The 21,596-nt window shown below is 41.1% G+C and overlaps 1 protein-coding gene across 1 annotated transcript; it reads right to left on the reverse strand.

Moving 5' to 3' along the window:
* Positions 1–383: 383 nt before the first annotated feature.
* Positions 384–21,242, reverse strand: EXD1 (exonuclease 3'-5' domain containing 1). Its single transcript, XM_051622009.1, is given in 10 exon segments — positions 384–1,631; positions 1,633–1,823; positions 14,903–14,983; positions 15,105–15,209; positions 16,296–16,382; positions 17,126–17,193; positions 18,383–18,513; positions 19,848–19,899; positions 20,905–20,973; positions 21,173–21,242. Coding segments are annotated over 10 exon segments (963 nt in total). The 3' UTR covers positions 384–1,522.
* Positions 21,243–21,596: the final 354 nt, after the last annotated feature.

Raw genomic sequence — 21,596 nt, forward strand, 5'->3', positions numbered from 1 at the left:
GGTTTGTATCCTGCACAGGGACACTCTACATCATGCTTCTGTACCCCACACTTGATGCCTTCACATCCTACTTCCTCTTCCCTCCCTCCATTATCTGACAGACTGCCATTTTCTCTCTCTCCACTAATAGGACTGGATGGACCCAGGTTATTTCATTGGTGGAAATAAAAGGTAAGTGTTCCCGAGCTGTCTCTGGCTCCCGAGAGCCTGCATGTTCCACATGGTTCCTTGCTCTTCTGTGATAATGCAGCACTGCTTGAAAGAACCTTGCTCCAGATGAATGATGTGAGCTCCAGTGCTGGAGAGGTGCCCAGCCCACTGCCAGCATCTCCTAGCACACCAGCTGAAACAGACTCAATTTCCAAGTAAGTTGCAAGACAAACTTGTTTCAAACCTACTTTATTTTTCTCAAGTGAACAGAGAAAAATAAACGATACAGTTGGATTACAGAACACTGTTAAGGGTTAAAAAAACATATGGAAAATGTACTGACAAAGAGCAAACCTTGGAAGTTGTTCCCAGAAGTCAGCGAGTCCAATCTGTGTTTTCAAAGAAGAGACTTACTGAAACATTGCTGGTCTACTACCCTTTGTAGAGAGAAAAAAAGCAGCAGAACCCCCCAAAGCAACACACATTTCCCCCAAGAAAAGAAATGCACAGATACATCATAAGCATCTACTCACACCAGTTCACATCCAGAGAAAAGCAGCTCCAGCGGGTATTGGTATGCAGATGTCATGTCCCTTTCTAATTTTGCCTGGGAGAGGGATGTTAGACATGTTTTAAACCAATTTAGCTCATTTTTTGCCCCCTTTATACACCCTTGTCTATATACACACCACATTAGTGTTGCACAGCCTTATCTGTCTGAGTTTGACCCAGCAGTGCAGACAAACAATGCTGGCGTGCAACTTTTGGCAGGAAGCTCCTTTTCTCAGCCTAAAATAACTCTGACTTGGCAGAAAAGTCCTTTTTATTAGTACACCTCTTTGCTGTTCTGCCAGCATAGTGGTTCATTAGGGAGTGATCTTTCTCGCTCTCCCATGAAAGCCTCTTGTATTGCTATGCCAGGAGACTTATCTGTGTATAAACTAAGCCCACATGAGTTGGCCAGAAGGCTTTTTCAATTTTCCCAGCAAATCCTTCCTAATCTCAATGAACAGGCATCTTAGAAGCTCTCCTACTCACAGATATGGATTGGATGTTTAACACATCTGCAACAGGTAACAAAAGAACCAATGCAATTCAAGACATTAGTCTGATGACAGCCTAAGACAAACAAAAGTCACTGCTCTCAGATAAAAAGCAGCTCTTGGAAAAAAAATGGATCTCAAAGTTTAACAGGCTTCAAGAAGAACAATCAGACACAGAAGGAATTTTCCATTCAACAATGTATTTACCTGTCACTAAAGAAAGGAGCTTTTGTTTGACATTTCTGCATGGAGAATAGCCCCTTTTTTCATTTGGACATCTTAAAATACCCAGTCTAAGCTCATCAAGTCACCTCTAGCAGAAGTTAGATTCATCCAGCCACCCTGAGGTTGGGATAGGGTTCTTCCACAGATTTACCACTTGATTTTAATTTCTGAGCATCCTCCCTGTAGAAGGATGTCACTTGAGACACCACTTTGAGGGAAAGCAATCCCCATGTCATGCCTGTAGTTTGCATCCTTCTGTGCATCACTTCTCTCTTTCAATTCCATGACTGGTCTGATCAAAAGACCATCCTCATTCATTCTGTAGTCTTTTACTGCTTGCTTTCTTCTCTGCTTCTGGATGTCTGCCAGCTGATGCAGCTCCTGTGGCAGCTCCATGCAAGTGGGCTGATAAGGAAAAAACAGTATGTATGCACACACATGTTCTGCCTGTTAGGACCAGATGAGAAGCCCCTCTTCTAATTAGCCAGTGGAACAGAACAATCATCTCTCGTTAGATCTCTGGAATGTATCGACTACTTGCTTACACAAACAATACCTCACAGTAAAGTCCCCCCACTTTCTTTCCAAGGCAACCTAGAGGGAAAAATACTAGACTTGCATGTATTGTTTACTACTTTATTATTAAGATCTTAAAAGATGTAAGTAATACTTCACATATGAGATTTAGATGTCTCCTGAAAAACATTTTGCATGATCAAGTTGTTGTAAACCCCAGAAAGAGGTATGACCAGTCCATGGTTGCTTGTAGGAGCCACTGCAAAGGTACCTTTCCCAGCTTTTCATTCAAAACAGTGGTATTCTATCTTATGGGTAAGGAAACCCTTATGTGGAAAAAGCCAACATAGTTCACAAATCAACAAAACAGCTGCTTAGGATGTACATGCAAGGAGTTACACTCCTTGATTTGGTTCTGAGCAGTGCATGGGACATTGTTGAAAATATGACATTAAGGATTTGTTCCTTAAAAAGTACTGCAATGCTCACCATCTTTCTAGGAAAAATAATTAAAACATAAATCCACAGTTGTGTTTGGCTGTAGAAAGCAGAACTGCACAAATAAGAAAGCTTGACAAAAACTAGCAAGAGGCAGTCAAGCAAATTCAATCCTAGCAGGTACCATGGAGGCAAATTCAAGACAACATATGAGCAGTGCAGAGTAAACATTACCTAACAGCAAAAGAACCCAGAAAGAGTGAAAGGAAACTGGCAGGACTACAGGTTAGGAAAGTTCCTTCAGGAAAGCAAAGCCACATTCACGTGAAGAAAACAGTAAGGATGAAGTTACAGATAAAACAAAAAGCAGGCCAGAATAGTTTTCTTAAAATTAACAAAAGTATAACAAAACTAATTTTTTTTTTTTTTTTAATCTGAGAGGAGCATAAAATGCCAAGCATGCTGCAGGGCCAAGTGATGATCAGAATACAAAAGCAGCATGGTAAAAACACAGTATTTTTTCTCTTCTACATTCATCATGAAAAAAAAAAAAAGTGGAGATTCCCATACCAGAAACATTATGTACCCAGAATCTGTTTCAGATTGTCCCTAATACTGATACTTAAAATGCAAAAAGCAAGGTAGATTTCATCCAAAATTCCTGAACAGTGGAAGATAAAAAAGCTGAACTAATAATTGCAGTATCTTACTTAAAACCTGCCTTGATACCCATGGATTGGAAGATGGTCAATATTTAAAGAAGGTCTTAGGAAACATAGAGGAAGCAATATGCAGGTAAGTCAGATGTCTGTGTGATCACACTGATAGAAACACTGTAAACACTGTGAGTGGAGACAGAGATGTGATGCACTGGAAAAGAGTTACCAGGGCTTTTGTAAAAGGAAGCCATACCTCACAAAACCTATGTCTACAAGTCTGCACAGATCCAGAGGAAGGCTCAAAAAATCAGGGCAAGCACTTGAAAACACCTCACCTTCAGTTCTGTTTAACCAGAAGAATGTACATCCAGCTCCCCAACTGCTACAGTATTCTACAATGGGAGTTAATCCATGCTTTAAACCATTTAAAGCTAAGTTGCATGAAAATTCAGGCTGTCTGTTCATAATGATTAATATGCATTGTGTGCAGTCCCAACTCACCTGCCAATTAGGAAAACTTCTGGGCCAGACACACAATTATATTTAGACATAGAACAGAGTTTATGCCAGCATGTGTCATGAGCATGTTACCTGGCATTATACACTACACTGCACCTTCTCTACTGCAGCTTTACTTTCCGTGAACTGGGAAATCAACTCTGCTACACAGGGGTGTGCAGCTCCCCTCTGGTACCACAGCTCTGCTTGTGAACTATCACAAGAAACCACCATGCTTCTAGGAGAACATTTCCTTCTTTAACACTGATGGGTTCCCAGCCTGTATTTGCTTCTTTGAATCTTAAGTCCTAAACAACACACAATATGAATCTACAAGGAGTTAGATATTTAGCTCCTTTACTAGCTCTTTTCTAGTGACAGAGCTGCAGAGGCACAGAAACCCATTTTAACTGACATCTGCATCCAGGAGAACAACTACTCCTGGCAGACAATTATGCTGAAAATGGAGGAAATGGCTGAGACCTTCAGGGTGGGAAGTCTTTGCTGGTAGGGAAGCTTCTCAGTTTGAGAAAGATGCTGAAGAGGGAAGCTGAGGGTTTTGACAGTGAAGCACTGGGGATCAGAGGTTACTGGTTTGCATCTGGTTTGTGGGTAAAACTCAGTTGCTTAATAGGGAGTGTCCACTATTCAGAAGATTCAACTACTATTTGCAGGTGATGACACAAGAAGCCACAGAAAGCATCAACATACATTTCCAAAACTGTCCAGATCAATAAGATGTCTTTCTTTTATTTCTTTTTTTTTTTTTTTTTTTAAACTTTATTTTCCCTCTTCTTTGCTCTCCTCTTCCTTCTCTTCTTCCAGTACTACACCAACAAGGATGTTGCACTATCATTTGTGGCTGCTGTGGACTATTGGCAATACCTTGCTATGGCTAGCAACCGCTAGGGTGCATGACACCCATCTTTTCCACCTTTTACTGAAGGAAGCTCTAATCCATGGAGTTACATCGTGCCACCTTGACAGCACATCTGCCACCTACCCTACCAGCTCATGGGTCAGCTCCTCAGTACAGCTTCTATTACTGCTGAAACAACTATCAAATGACAAAAGAATGTGTTTGGCTCTGCAGAAGCAAGGTGGAAGTCTTGCTGGAAAAGCTACCCACTGGCTGATCATAAGGATCATTTCCAGCAAAACATCTGAAAGATTAAGAGGAAGAAAGAAGGCTGATAACTCAGGTGAAACCAGGCCTACCACCAGCGATTGCTGCAATTGCTCATGAGAATGATGACATCCAAGTGAAAGAGACTCAAAAATACTGTTTGCACAAAATATGTAACTCCTGCTTTCTCTCCTCTTACCAGTATATAAACTGTCATTAATCTCCATTTCTACAAGCTTGTCCATGGCCTCTGACAACCTAGCACTTCATTCCCATAAAACTATTTATGAAAACTCGTCTTTAGTAGAGGGAAAGTACAAGCTTCTATCGAAATAAGCTGGAAGAAAACAACATCCCCACCACTCATCCATGTTCAAGAGACAAGGCAAAATTAGACACAGGTACATGCAATTATCTATAAGTCTAAAATCAAACACTCCTGAATATGATGAAGGCCTCTAGGATGGTCTGACCATAGTATCAACTCTGCATTTGGCCAGAAAGCACTTCTCATATTCTGCCATTAATAGGAGCCTTTTGGACCATACAAAAACTTCTCACCAAGGAACAAAAGATGCATGTGGAAAACTGACTGCAGAGACTGAGCATATAGAGCCCAAGGAAGGGTGATGACAACTACATTCATCAGCCTTATTCACACTTGTCTTTCCTCAACTCTCAGTAGATCAGTGATCCATAAGGGCAAGTGAATAGGCTTGGCTTTTGCTCCATGATTATAAATAGCCACTTTTCCTTGCTGCATGTTTCCAAGAGGAGAAAAAATAGGATCCGGTACAGATCTGCTCCCAGAGGCTGACCCCACTGATTCAGCAAGATATGGAGAGAGCAGATAACTGCACCAACAGTCATTATTCAACATTATTGGTCACTACTCAGCAGTATTCAATTCACAGGCAACCTCAGACAGGAAAGTCAAGGCATCTTTTTCACCAAGTATATCCTGATACTGTTATTACACACAAAAGCTGTTGGCATTATAAACTTTGGGATGTGGCAGTGACTCAGCAAAGATTAGGAAGATGTTACCATGACAGTCCAAGGTGAAATTCATCCCTTTAGATCCTGATCCAGGTGCTGAGATCCACCATGTGACGGCTGGAGATGGGAAGGAATGTGGCTATTATATATTTCATCCAGCTTCTGTACTTCATTTTTCATGAAGTCTCACAATTGAAACCAAGTCTGTATCTGTGTACTTGTTTTGCAATTATAGTTTCCATGGGAGTATCAAAAACCTGAGGCAATGAGAGAAGGAAAAGAAGTATTCTTCTGTGTGACATGATGTCAATAAGATCAGAGGAAACAGGAGCAGGCCAAGGAAGCATGGCTCTGCTCAATGCTCAAGTCAGGTATGACATACTCAAAACACTGTTGTAGCCCAGAGGCACAACAGAAGGCACATCTACATAAATAATTTTGCCAAAAGGCTGAAAATGTGGTGGTTCTGTTCAGAGAGCACAGTCCAAGAACTAACACAGAACAGAGAAAGGCCCAGAAGGGCATTCCTTACGTGGAGTGATGGAAATCAGCCAGTTTCCAATCTAGTCATCTTCTCCATATGTCTAGAAATCAAAGAGGCCATGGTAACTTGGAGACTCTTGCCTAGTGACTTTCACTCCCACAACTTTCAGGTAAAAACTTGATGTAACATGGATGATTCCTGTTTACGTAGGAATTATGTCCACCTTCCAACTTAGAAGCTGAAGTAGTTCAAGATATCTTTATGGCCTTGGAGCATTTGCTGTCTTTGGCTTTCCTACAGTTCTGCTTCAGCAACAGAGGCCTGTCTTCCAGTTCTGCAGCATGGAGAAAGCATAGCAGATAATGTATTTCAGGTATCCAAGATGTTTCCCTGGCATGGGTATTTACTTCAGAATCCAAAGAGATCCGTTACTTCTGCAGAAGCAGTGTCAGAACTGCACCAGAGCATGTCTGGAGAACACAGTTATCAAGCATAGGGGCTCCAGTGTTGCTACTGTTGGAGACTGGCTCCAAGATGAAGTCAAGCTCATTGTACCAAACTGCTGTTCATCAAGGGTGAATTCACAAGTGTGAATTCTAACTGGTCAGTGGAAAAAGTGAAATAGTTCAGTACAAGCATATTCCAGGTAACTTTCAACTATAGCTCCACAAAGTGCAAGAAGGCATAACACAGACTTCAATGATGGATAAACTTTACTTCTGAAGAAGCAGTAGAATAAATAGAAGAGGGTAAATAATTTGACTGTTACTTCAGAGAATAGATCTGAATAAAAGGTTTTGATTCAGGAAATTAGCACAAACTGAGACAGAAAACCTGGAAGTAGCACAAAGAGAGCTTCTCCCTCACCCCCCTTTTTTTTTTCTTAAGACAGATCTAGCTGAACTCATCAACTTGCAAAGGATTTCCTTAAGGTTAACTTACTTAACTTAATCAGGGAAGAAACCAAAGTAAGAGACCAGATGTAACTAAGCCAAACTCCATATTTAGAGTTTAAATATGTATTGTGAGCAGATTTTAAAATAAAATATAAGACACTTTCATTTGCACGATCTTCTCACAAGATATAGAAACAACAGAAAATTATTAACAACAAAATGTTAATGAAAATGGCTACTTGTACTACCCATACAAGATTTCTAAAGCAACTGCATGAAGTATGATTATCAGACATGATATTAAACAGATCTTCAAAATGCCATTTGAAATGTGCAGGATCAGATTAATTCCTTGGCTAAACTTATGGAATAAATGGATTTACCAAAGGATTGGCTTCAGCAACCTGACTACCACTTAAAAAAATAATCTACAAACAACTCAATGCAAAACAGAATTTGTGCTCTTTTCACTTTAAAGGATGGTTCTTTTCCCTCGTGTCATGGCTACTTTTGCATGCATTTCACATTGGAAATTCAGATGTCAAGCTCATGTTTTTTTCCATGAACTATGAACAACTTTCTTTTTTTGGTAGCTCTCCTCTAAAAAGCAAAGGTTTTCACATATGACCTCTTCTCTACCACCTGTGAAGCAACTATGACCTCTTGTGGTAATCTAAACTAATCTCCTCCCAATCCTCAATAATGGAGTTTACTGCTCTGAGCCCTTACGCAATTCCCAAAGGATCCAAGTCTATGCTTGAGTGCTTTTTTAAACCAGGGCAAAGAAAAAGACTATTTCTTCCATACAGACAGACCTTATTTTAATTTTCCTAATAAATATTTCAAGACATTTACACCTGCAAAAAAAAAAGGTGGTAACAGGATTTAATCAGATTAAGTCATTCTCTTTATGAGGAATGAGGATATTTGACCATTCACTTTTCACTCAAGTGTATTAGCAGCAGTGTCTTACAGAGATACTGCAAGCCCTCCTAAGATTATTTAATTGAGAAGACAGAAAAAGACCACACCAATACTACTGCTTGTTTGGTTTTCATGGACCTCAGTGCAGGAAGTCAAATTCCTTAACCAAAAATCTCATTCCATTGCCCCACGCCAAAAATTAACAAGCAATTAGAGAACTGTCAACCATACAAGAGCCACTCCAAGGTACCTGGGCATTCAATACTACTGGTTCTATGTCACCAAGAAGAAAAGTGTTACTTGACTTGACTTTTTTTTTTTTAGATAACACAAGCAAGAATAAATTAGAAAGACACAGTAACTCAGAGACACTTTTAGAGAAATAAAAATCTTAGCCAACGAGAGACAACACTTCTCAAAAACAGTCAGTATATGCAAAAGAGCTCAGCAGTAAAGTTTACAGAATAGGAGAAAGAACAGAAAATTTGGGGACTAAATGCTCTTACCAAAACAAAGCAACTCTGGCAGCTCCAGGTACCAACACTTCATGACTGCCTGTCCCTCTTCATGCCCTCACACGTGCACAGCCCCTACTGAGCCCAGACAGCCTCAGATTAGGGTGAACAGAGGGCACATGTGCCTTAAGAGCTGGAGCTCACCATCCACAATACAAACGTGAGGTAGATTTGTGCTAATGGAGTAACATGAAATGCAGCTAGGTAGATATACACACCATCGCTTCTGCTGGTGCACTCAGGAAACAAGGTAGACGAGGATTGGGTTAGGGATCAGTTGCGTAATCTGGACATCCATAAACCGATGGGTCCGGATGAAATGCATCCAAGGGTGCTGAGGGAGCTGGCGGAGGTCATTGCTAGGCCACTCTCCATCATCTTCGGCAAGTCATGGGTAACAGGAGAGGTGCCTGAGGACTGGAGGATAGCAAATGTCACTCCAGTCTACAAGAAGGGCAAGAAAGAGGACCCGGGTAACCATAGACAGGTCAGCCTCACCTCCATCCCTGGAAAGGTGATGGAACAACTTGTCCTTGGCACTATCTCTAGACATATCAAGGAGATGGGGGTCATCAAGAGCAGTCAACATGGTTTTACCAAGGGTAAGTCATGTTTGACTAACCTCATAGCCTTCTGTGAGGAAATTACTAGGTGGATAGATGATGGTAGAGCGGTAGATGTGGTCTATCTTGATTTCAGTAAAGCATTTGACACCGTCTCCCACAGCATCCTTGTAGATAAGTTGATCAAGTATGGGTTTGATGATCAGGCAGTGAGGTGGATCAAGAACTGGTTGAAAGGAAGAAGTCAGAGAGTTGTAGTCAACGGGGCAGAATCTAGTTGGAGGCCTGTGACTAGTGGAGTCCCTCAGGGGTCGGTACTGGGACCGGTGTTGTTCAACATCTTCATCAACGACCTGGATGAGGGTACAGAATGTACCCTCAGCAAGTTTGCTGATGACACCAAACTGGGAGGAGTGGCTGACACACCAGAAGGCTGTGCTGCCATTCAGAGAGACCTAGACAGGCTCGAGACTTGGGCGGGGAAAAACCTGATGAAGTTCAACAAGGGCAAGTGTAGAGTTTTGCATTTGGGGAAGAAAAATGCCATGTACGAGTACAGGTTGGGGGCTGACCTGCTGGAGAGCAGTGTAGGTGAAAGGGATCTGGGGGTCCTGGTAGACAGGAGGATGATCACGAGCCAGCAATGTGCCCTTGTGGCTAAGAAGGCCAATGGCATCCTGGGGTGCATTAGAAAGGGTGTGGTTAGTAGGTCAAGAGAGGTTCTCCTCCCCCTCTATTCTGCATTGGTGAGGCCTCATCTGGAGTATTGTGTCCAGTTCTGGGCCCCTCAGTTCAAGAAGGACAGGGAACTGCTGGAAAGAGTCCAGTGCAGAGCCACAAAGATGATTAAGGGAGTGGAACATCTCCCTTATGAGGAAAGGCTGAGGGAGCTGGGTCTCTTTAGTTTGGAGAAAAGGAGACTGAGGGGTGACCTCATCAATGTTTACAAATACATAAAGGGTGAGTGTCAAGAAGAAGGAGTTAAGCTTTTTTCAGTGATGACCAGTGATAGGACAAGGAGTAATGGATACAAATTGGAGCATAGGAGGTTTAAGGTGAATATCAGAAAAAAATTTTTTACTGTGAGAGTGACAGAGCACTGGAACAGGCTGCCCAGGGAGGTTGTGGAGTCTCCTTCTCTGGAGACATTCAAAACCCACCTGGACGCCTTCCTGTGTGATGTACTCTAGGTGACCCTGCTCTGGCAGGGGGGTTGGACTAGATGATCTTTCGAGGTCCCTTCCAACCCCTAGGATTCTATGATTCTATGAGCACACAGCTCGTGACCACACCAGCTGAACTGCACTAGCAAGAAAAAAAAAATCGCTACTCTCAATTTTTCATTCTAATAGTGCTGGCAATAAAAGTTTCCTCTTTCCCTACTTGACTCAGGATTCATTTTGACCAACTTGTTCCATTGGAACTAAGTTTCAGAATTAGTCAAATTACTGAAATATCCAGAACATCTTTTAGCCAAGTTATTTATATCCTCTATTGTAGCTTCATGGATCTTCAGAGGCTTTATTTCAAATGAGCTATTAGGAAATACCAGCATGAGCACCGATGCCAACTACAGCTTGTATCTGTCTCCCAAGTCAAGTGTTACAAAATGTCCTTAACTACAGCAATTTGACCACTGCACAGTGCTGTGCTCCTAAAAAAAAGACAACAGAAACATCACAATTGAGTCTTCTGAAGGTGCCTCACTGAAGCCATCTGCTGCCTGCCCTTCATGATGGCATCCCATTTGGAAGGTATCTTCAAGTGCTGCATCAGACACTCCTGAAATGTGCAGATACGATGCGGAAGGAAGCCACCTGTTGCCATTGAGAACTGCAGAGCATCAGCAACCTGTGATGGAAGGGATCAATATGCCATGACCAGCATCTGTTAACCCAAGGCAAAGAATGTGGAGGTTTGACAGTGGGGATGCATATTAGAAGTAAAGTGTGCTGCAAACAAATCAGTCCTCATTTTGACTTTATACAGTTGCAGGCCTTGTAATCTGACTCCTTAGAGCTGTAAAGTTACATAAAAGGATACACTTGTGCAAGTTACTTATATGTAGTATTAGTCTAAGATTGCTTCTAGCCCAGTACTTGTCTCCAGACAGCAGATGGTTGGGAGCAGTATCAGAAGAGAGCAAACATACTTCCCCAGGATCCTTAAGGGTTTGCTTTTTATCTGAAACCTGAAACAGTGATGCAATGTAAGGAAAACAGGATTAAATAGTACGTAATTTGTCAAAAACCTTTTGCCTAAAACCTGATTTTGCCAAAAAGATTAATCTTTGGCAGCATACAGAGGTAGATGATGAGCAGACAGCAGCCTCCAGTAGTGACTGCATGGCATGGTGCTTGCTGGTTTCTCATCCTGCTTTCATCCCTCTTACCCTTCCGCAGTAAGAGCGGGAACAGCCGTGACTCTTGCCCCTAACTACAGAACACAAAGATTACTAGAAATATTGCAAAAGATGCAGAGAGAAGACAATGGAAAAAGAAAGCCTGGAAGAAAGAGACTCAGCAAGGGAATGGAAAGGGAAAAATAAAAAGCCCGCATCCACACAAAATCTGAGATGGAGCTATCTGTCATTAGAACAACCTACCATTCAGACTTCCTCTGTTACTCAAAAGCTCAGATTCTCACACTGGTCCCCTGAAATCCCCACTGACTTCTCATAGCCCTTTTCTCCCTTGCTACTCTCTCCTGAGAAACCCTGAGCCAACACTCAACACAAGCATCCACTATCCCACCAACAAAACCATGAGTTTACAGGCCAGAAAGTTTTACTGCAAGGGTTACAGCTGAAGCCACTGTTTGAGTTGTTCTGCCAGATGCTGCCCATCTGCTACGTAGACCACTCAGCAGCCCCAGCTCAGTCCCTGCAATAGTGACCACAGAATTGCAAATGACCTCTTCTGGCATCTTAGACTGAGGGTAAATTCCAAGGCCAAACCCCTATTCCTAACTTATCCATAAAATCTTTAAGAAAACAAATAATAAAAAAAATCTTCTTGTCAAATAGCAAAGGCAAACAAGCTGGTATGATTTATTAATGAATAAAGCTGCCTCTAAGGCATCATCTTCATAGCTAAATGTTGCCTTCTCTGGGAGAGAAGTCATTTATTTGCTAAGCTTACCAGAAGAAATTGCTAAATCAATCCATCTACTGAATCTCCGAGGAATAAAAGATTGTATGAAGATATTATGAAAAAAATGCCGAAAGTTAAAGCACCAGAAGTAGAACAACCAATCTTGGACTAAGGAAAGAAATGTCAGACCTTCTATGCTCCGTGGTAGAACAGAGAATCTAGGACTGCCTCTATTTATGCTAGGCTGACTACATTGCTGCAGCCCAAAGAAGTCTACAACCACTAGCTGAAAAGTGACAGAAAACACACCTGGAGAAAGGAACTGCAATAACTCAAACTGATGAATTCACTGAAGAGAATAAAATGGAGGAGACCCAGGAGAAGATGACCTTCACTAGACTGTAAGCACAAATCACCAGGTAAAGAGGAAGTTTCCATCATCCATGACATACACTCAAAGCAGACCTTCATACTGCACTTCTGACCACTAAAACTTTCGCTGGCCTCTCTCTCAGTAGCCAAACACAGATGAAGATGAACCTCAGGAAAGACCTTCTCAAGCAAACAGTTACTTGTACTCAAAGTCAAAACAAAGATGATGTTCAAATTTACAGAAATATAGTCCATTCTTCTAGATAGTTAGAGAGAGTGTTTCTAATAAAAAATTTCAACGCTTTCCAAACAAGGAGAAAAAAACAAAAATGAAAGCAGCTTTGCAATCAATATTTATTAAAAGTCTAATCTGAATGAACAAGGTTATAGAATAAACCATGTTTTAGCTCTCACTGTGAAAAACCTTTGTCCAAAGTCATGGCATGCTAATGGTTTTCATTTAAGGGCAGAAAAGCAAAAGGCTAAAAAGTAATGTATATGCATTGATCTCTGGAACCAGACATCAACAGTAACTTCTTCCCTTGTACATTTTATGATTATACCCTGCATGGACCTCTCTGCCTTATGGAAAGTCTCAAGTGGTCAAATTTTCTTTATGCTTTCTGAAGAATTGTATTATTTCTTTTGGTACTACACAAATATGCAACCAACAACATTTTTAAACTGACATGCATTTCAGAGAAGTGTCCCCGAAAGCAATGTTTGGGATGTAAACACTGACAGCTGCCAGTTGTGTGCTCACTGTGCAGCTTTTTATGCTGCTGTAGCCCAACAGGGACACACAGACATGCCAGGGCAGGCAAATGTGAACTAGCAGTATCAGACTTCCACAACCATTATCATTAAAAGTTATTTCAACAGGTGATGATGCTTAAGTACTGTAAGAACATCAACAAGGAAGACAGTCAGTGAACACCAGAAACCTTTCACTGCCATCCTTTAACATGTGGTTTTAATTATTTTAGGTTACTCATTGCAAGGAATAAACAGTTGCATTAACTGTCCAAAATTAGGGATAAATAACACTTCTTAAATTATGCAGGCAGGATCCAATCTAACCCAGAGGTTTTCATTCCATTGGTGTGTTTTTTAAGCTGAGTCTCACTTACGCATGCAGCCTGTTACAATTTTAACAACACTGAGAATCTGCCTCTAAGAAGTGGTTCACAAAAAGGATCTGTGGGAGCTTGTTCAGGGGTACTTCCCAGTTATTTGCTCCAGCAGTAGAGAGTAGAAGACAGGACAACTTAATTGCATAATGTAAGGTACACTGCAGGATAGCCAAAACCAGACTACTTCACCAGCTTGCTTATATTAGAAGTAGGATTCAGGCCAATGAATCAAGAGATTAATCTAAGCCTAGAGATTTCTTAGTGCAAGAAAAGCACGCACATCAACTCATACCAAGACAACAGAACAATGAGTGCAATTCTGTGCACCTCAGACCCTAGGGTGGGTATTTCTGGTTAGTTATTTCCACTGTATCAGTTACATGTTCTAGCCAGTACAGCTGGGAGCACTGATGGGAATTTTTATCCCTTCCTTTTCATGCAGTCAGAACTTAACACTGACTGATATTTGACCTGTAATGGAGTAAGAAGTTCTAGGGGAAAAAGGCTAAACTAAGATCAGAGAAGGACTGACAGAAAGCTCTGCTATATAAAGCTTATTATGTAGCCCAGACTAGGGCTTTGAAGAGTTACTATAGGCAGTCATACCTATGACATAAAACTCAATGTACAGGCAAGAACAAGTCATGCACAACGATGCAGAACATACCCATGCCCATTATGAAAGATCATGGCCATTATGTTATGTTCCTCTCCCTTGAAAGACTCTAATTCTCCTGTTAGTCACGCGACATTAACCACCACAACTACCAGGGCCAGCACCAGCGAAAACAGATTTTTGTGGCAACATGGCTTGTTCTCTCACTTCCACCACTGCTTTTATTAGCAGGTTCTTCCCAGTGCTGGATACCTGTAGCCTGACTGTTTTTCTACACTTGGGAAAGAGACAGAAAGAGTAACAAAGAATATAAAGCACAAGCTGACCTGGCTTCTCCTGAAGTCACAGTAGCCTCAGGTTGTGCCAAGTTTGATCAAAATCAGTTAATACATCTTACCAAAAACCCCAATAAACTAGCTGCTAATATTAGATAATAACTATCTTTTAAAATGGGTCTACACACAATTCTAAGTAACACTATAATCAGCCTTGCCTACTGGTTCTTTTTAGCTAGAACAAAACCACTACATTTACATAACTCAACAACTCTCACATTCTAGTAATGTTAAATCTTCTCTGAGAGAATGCCCTGAACAAGGCTGAAGTTTCTCTTGCTGAAACTTCTGTCCCCAACCAGAATATCTGAAGGGTACCTGTGTATCAAAGACATTGGAGAGAAGGACACCGTACTGGTGAAAGAGGCAGTCTGAGAGCCAGCAGCAGTCATGTATGACCTAAAGCAAGAAAGAGCTGTCAAACTTGTGTCCAACTGCAACTTTTTTGGTGTAGCCAGATCATTACATATGTATATGGCCTCTGCCACCACAAATGTTCTCAGACACCCTGTATCCTTACCTTCAAGATGTTTTTATCTTCAAGCACCATCTTTAATCCATTTTTGAATGCCTGAGGTCCCAGAAGGAAGATATCAAATAGAAAAATACAGCTCTTTGTTGCCATCTACAATTCATTTGCAGAGAAAATGAGTGAGGGAGAGAAAACAAAGGATTTTGAAGAAGCGCACAGTTGACCACAAGTCATAATCTCCTATGTGCAGCCTTATGTTGGGAAAAGCAGGTTTAGTTTCCTTAATGCTAATTCATAAACAAATCTTGTTTTTTCCAGAGATGCTCAGAGACTCTCACAATAGTTAGAAAGAACAATCCAGCAGTCTACTACTTGAGACATATCAGCAGCAAACCCTATGCACAGTACTTAAAATAAATTCCTACACCTACTATGGTGACATTTTTAAAGAACCACTTGCAAGAAAATTCTTGTGCTCATGACATTCCTTTCATTGACAAAGACCACTGCCAAAGAAATCAAGGACATAATTTTCAATCCTAACATTTCAAACAGGATATAAAATTTAGGTTTTGTCTATGTTCAAATTCACAATGGTTTAACAAAAGCTGTTATTTAAAAGCAATTTAGGCATACCAAAGCAAACATTTTGTGGATGCTACTCCTGCATAAACGAGTTAAGTTTGAGCATGAACTCCCACACACGTTTTGGCTTGGATAAATGCATTCACTTTTAAACCTATTTAAAAATAAACTCAGACAATTTTGAGCAAACACATTAAGCTGTTCCCCTTTCTACCCTTCCTTTTCTGGTGCTGATAACATCACAGCCAATAAAAATACTATATCATCTCTAGATGGATTTTATGCCTTCAATAATATTGGCATCGTGATTAGGTCTTGCAGTTTTTCAACAGGAACAGCTATAGCAGTGTAATACCTCTACCTGTACAAGAGTATATAAAGATGGCAAACCAAGTATGTTACATAATTAGATACAAATGTATGTATCCTATACAAGTTTTTATTATATTCCTGTGTTACATACAAGTAATTATTATATTGCCTTATAGTGGCATAATTCTTTTTGTAACACATTTTTATGAAGTACCTGACCTGTCTTGAAGAACATCATACCCCCAAACAATTATGTAAGTAAGTCTTTAAACACAGGCTAATCCCCAAATGTTTCTCAGTTACATCTCTGTTTAGTATCACATTTTGGGAAATGCATCTTACCTCAAGCCGTAAGAGTTTTCCATGACGACACAAATTAACACCTTCTCCTGCTATACTGACAACACACTGCTGTTTTAGGTGCAGCACCTAATGAAAAAAATAAGTTATCCTAAATAGGCTTTAGGAAATTCCTCAAAATTACACAAAGAAGATGCTCCTTTCAGTTAAAAAGGAAAACTAATTTTCTAAAGTATAACAGAAAAACCTATTACTCTTGCAGACACAAAAAGCCTTCAGACAATTAAGATAAAGTAACCTACAGTGTGCATGTAACACAAGAGAAGGCATAAACAAAATTTTTAAAACCCAGCTTCTCTTCCAAGCAACATTTAGACTCCTCTGTAAGCAGGGAAATCTCCTCCTTTGGGAAGAGCTTTTTCCTTCCATAGTAAGAGCCCAAATCACAGATGCTGTCACTGCAACATGAAATGGCGTGGAAGATCTATTGTACTGCTGGTCTAATTCAGGACCTAAAAAATGCTATTCAGTTTAATAATACGTATGTAATTGGCTCCAAGTTCTGAAACAAAGCATTTCTATCAAGTCTGCTTATGGTGTTATACATGACTGAAAAGGTCCAGGTACTTAGAGAGTTCCAAACACCTACAAAAATTACACAATCGATTCTCTCTTGTAGTGCCAACAAATCCTCATGTTGTTCCCTTCCTAAACAAACTGTTCACTAAATATTGACCCTTCACCTCAGTCACTGGTGGTACAGCCTGAAAACAGCAACTAACACACAGTGATGCAGATTCATATCCACTCACTGCAAACTCACATGCACTGCCTTCTTTGCCTGCAGACATGCACACTTTAAACATACTTACTGCTGGGCCAAATTTCTTCTGGAAACAATCAATAACTGTGTACTCCACATTTTCTTCTTCTTTCTTCTCTAAAATGAAGAAAAAAAAAATCATTAGATACTCTCTCTGCTTTGCACAAGGGTACGTATTTTAGTTGAATAACAACTCTTCTGGTTTAGCTGTTCAGTTCTTCCCTCTCTACCTCCTGAAAACACCCAACCATGTTACTGAACTTGGCTGATTCAGATGTGCACAGACTAGAGCACAAGCAAAAATTCTGGTTTTTGATAGAAAAACTGTCTGTTTAAAAGTGAGTTGCAGTGTTACTTTTTCTCATCATAAAAGAAAAAGGGTTCAGTTTGAAAAATTATATCCATTACAAAGAAAAGCACCCTGATTCCCAGGCTTGCTAGGGAAGGAAAAAGATTATAACAAAGATAAAACTGACAAGCACAGCTAAGTGATCAAGGGGCCAATGACAATTTAAGCCAGATTTCAGTATTTTTTAGAATCTGCTTAACAATGCCTAATGAACAGGTAAAGAACAGTTCTCTTAAAGATTCTCCCTTCTCTTTAGGCAAGATGCAAATGTTAGTAACATGCATCCATGACAACACAAGGGCAATCTTCTAAACTTATTAAAATAATAGTCAATTGAAAGATCCTAAGAACAAATTTTTAAAGGCTCTTCCAGATCACATGAACCCTTGCTTATTTTCTCCCTCATTCCTCAGGCCAATGCAGCTAACCTTCCTTTAGCCTATGCAGGTCTTGCACTCTTGTCACAGCTCTGAGAACAGTACGAGCTGATCCCATTTTGGAACTGTACCTGTACGTGTGTATATAGCAGGAACCACACAACCAAATCAATGCAAGCACGTGACAGCACAGAAACAAAGCACAATAGTCTCACTGAGCTTTGAGTTACCTATCTTGCCACATACATTTCAGCAACAAGTACAAGATTAAAACAATCACCAGAGAGGAATCCTCACTGGCTGAAGCACTTTGATTTCTCCAAAAGATCAGTTGTGCTGCACGGCCACTTTTACAGCTGATGAGAGCAAGGGGATAAACATTCTGCAAAGCAGATGAATTTCCTTCTGTTGTTGTGAACATATCAGCAGGCAAAGACCATGTCTGCAGATAACGAGCTCCATTGTTCTTTCAGAATACACCCTGTTCTGATACTGGCAAACCAAGAGATCACAGGCTTTGCAAAATACGTTGTCTGACAAAGACAAACCAACTGCCTTGCTTGACTAACACCTACATTACCTGGGAGGGAATATTTTAAGCTGTTTGAGGCTCTGAGCCGGTTCTCTAGGGAAACGCAACGAGAACTCCATGGGCCACAATCTGCTGCTCCTGTGTCTGCTTGTTTGTTCCCTTCAACAGCTGAAGTGCACCTGCACAAGCAAGGCAACCAATCTTGAAGTTACCCCACAATAAGCTGATTTTGCCCAAAAGGGCCTTTATTTCAGATTAAATTTCACATTTATTCTGAAAGTAAAACCTAAAAGCAGAACCTGAACAGATGTTAACAGCAAAGGTTTCAAAGGGAAGAACGAGTTTGAAGTACAAAGAATTAAGTACCTGACCTGAGCCCAAGGACCATACAACTTAAATATCTGTAAGTCTTTACATTAACAATATATGTGATTCATTAGTTAGTTACTGTAATTGGAAGGTGATTTTGAAAGTTCACCAACACTTAAAACAGTTATATCCCTTGAAACTTTACTGTAATCAAATGGAAGCTACTAAATAATATAAAATGATAGCATCTCAAGACCAACAAAAAATAAAGTTAGTAAATATTCAGCTGACTGAAAGATGTCACATACAAGATGCTTAATTTCTGTGACAGGACAGTCTGAGGTCAGTACTGCTTCACTGGGAAACGAAATTTACTAGCATACATTTCTTTTTATTGATATAGAAACATCCCATGATGACTACAGAGAATAAACCATAAAAAAAACCTTTCTGATCAGCCTTTAGAGGTAGCTGAAGAATCCTGTATCTAAAATTGTGTATTTCAAGGATTACTACAGGAATCTGCTACTGACATGTGCATACTCAGGTATGTGTGAACAGAGGCTTACTTAACAGGGAGAAAGAAGACAAGGAAGCAGCAAGAAAGACAATTCTATGTGTTTTAAAATATATTTTAAGGATTATTCAGTCAACACTACTTCATTCCTACTTCTCTGAAGAGGAAGAATAATTCAAATGTGATCTTGTGAGCAGACTCAGAGCAAAGACACCTAGGACCTAGAAGCATGAGTCTGCAGGAGCTTTTAACATTATTTTTACCACCTTCCCAAAGTCACACTTATATATGTTTTGAGAGCACCTGTATAAACCTAACCTTCCCTATGCAACTGTCTTGGGACTGTTCTACCACAAAAGAAATGCTCATGGGAAATCCTTCCTGAAACCACAAGCTGACAAGGAAACAAACCAAGCAAATTCTTCTACCTAGCAACACTAGTGGGAAGAAAAAGAAATAAAAGTTTTAAAAGTGAGAAATCGTAAGCAGTAACTTTAAAGAACCTTTTACACAGTGGAGGCCTTCCAATCACCATCTTGTTCACCTCTTTAGAGCAGAGTAATACAAACTTGGCACAGCTGAGTCTGAATATCCATCAGTATTATACTAAGGCTAAGTGGTGGCTCCCCTAGCAAGCACATCCCACCCCTTCTCCCATCATGAAAGGAAGGAAACATTCCAACGTACTCAGAGCGCATCGCTGTTCTCTTCCTCGAATCTGGTTCACCCACCACTTCCACTGCAACAGAAACAAAAAGTTGCTTGTCAGCACTGGAGCATAAATTGTTTGACATTTGTTATCTCCCAAAAAGGAGAACCACAACTAATACTAACTACCATAGGACATGGCCATAGATACTAAAAAAAGAAATTGAACTCAAAAAGTACAGTTTGAACAATTTTAAATTCGCTCTGATGTACAAATCTATATAAACTAACTTATCTTGGTAGTCTAGATAAGGTGTATTTCAGAACTCTAGCATTTAAACAAGACTAAGGGGTTAGCATCTCACCAAAACCAGTCAGTATCAAACTACAACCAATTACTTTACAGACTATTACATATAGGATAGAGCAGGTACAGGGACAAAGGCAGAATGGAGGCAGTTAGTCACCTGATAAGTCCAATAGCTTCCTTATAGCTATTTCACCCTCAGCACTTTGCTCCTTGTCCCCAGAGCAAGGCAGATGCCAAGAACAGGGCCTTTATACACTAGAAATTTTTTCCTTAAATAACCCCATATTCTTATCACTAGTGAATTACAGAATAACCCGACCATTTAATAGAGATGCTTTTGCTTGCGTGGTTAAAAGCAAAAGAAAGTAGAACTTCAAGCAATTTAACTTCCCAGCGGAATGTACTAGTGGAAGTCTTGCACATGCAAGAATATACACAATGAATGCAACTTGACTTCAGAACACTAACAAGGGGCATAGTTATCTCAACTTACTACCTTCGGAGTGGTTACTTTCATTAGTGGCCTTACAGGACCTTATTTGCTATGTCACTCACAAGCTTTGATGCAATACAGTCACAAATCCTTCACAAAAGTGGGGAATTATTATTGCTTCACTGCTAGATAATTGTGGAGCAGAAGTTGTGTGATTTACATAACATTACGATTCCTGCTAGCTTTAGAATAAAGACGCACAACTGAAGAACTCGGCAGTGACCAAAAAATGACTGAAAATGCTGAACTCAGAGTTGGCACGATCCCTGTGCCCGTGGTAAGAAGAGGCTCACCGCTGACTATTTCATGGCTAAGAAATATCTTCACCCCTGGAGTGCTTCTGCCCCTTTCCCAGTTCTTCACTGAAACGAGGGGAAAAACAGACATTCATCATGTCCCACTGCTTGGGGTAAAAGCTTATCAATTGCAGAACACGCCAAGACCAGGACGTGGGTACTACTATTAACGAGGAAAAAAAAAAAAAAAAAATCATCAAATGGGTTAAGTGACGGCTCTTTCACCCCACAGAAGAGGGTTTCTAGAATAGGACTGTGCACCGACTAGGAGCCAACTCCGAGGCGCTTCCCTCAGCCGAGAGCACCGGCGGGTGCAGCTGTTCTGCTCCAGCCATCCCAGCGCCTCTTCTGGCTCCCGGGAATCCCTCAGGAGCGCTCCCAGGGGGAAGCTGCCCTCGCTGCCAACGACACTGCGCCTCCCGCTGGGTCACCGGGACCGGGGCGCGGAGCCCCGCACCCCCCCGCACCCCCCGGGCGCCCGAGCCGCGCGGGGCCAGCCAGGCCCGGGGGCGCGGCCCTGCCCGCAGGAGGAGGAGGCTCCGATCGGGGCTCACGTGCTGCAGCACCCCCTGGCACGCGCCGCAGCTCGAGGTGACTTTAAGGGTTCTCTCCAGGAGGGCCGCGAAGCTCTCGCTGCTGCGGGCCGTGCGGCGGCCCGGGGCGCCGGCGGGGGCCGGGCCCCCACGGCA

Source organism: Apus apus, chromosome 5 (genome assembly GCF_020740795.1).
Source record: "Apus apus isolate bApuApu2 chromosome 5, bApuApu2.pri.cur, whole genome shotgun sequence".
Lineage (NCBI taxonomy): Eukaryota > Metazoa > Chordata > Aves > Apodiformes > Apodidae > Apus > Apus apus.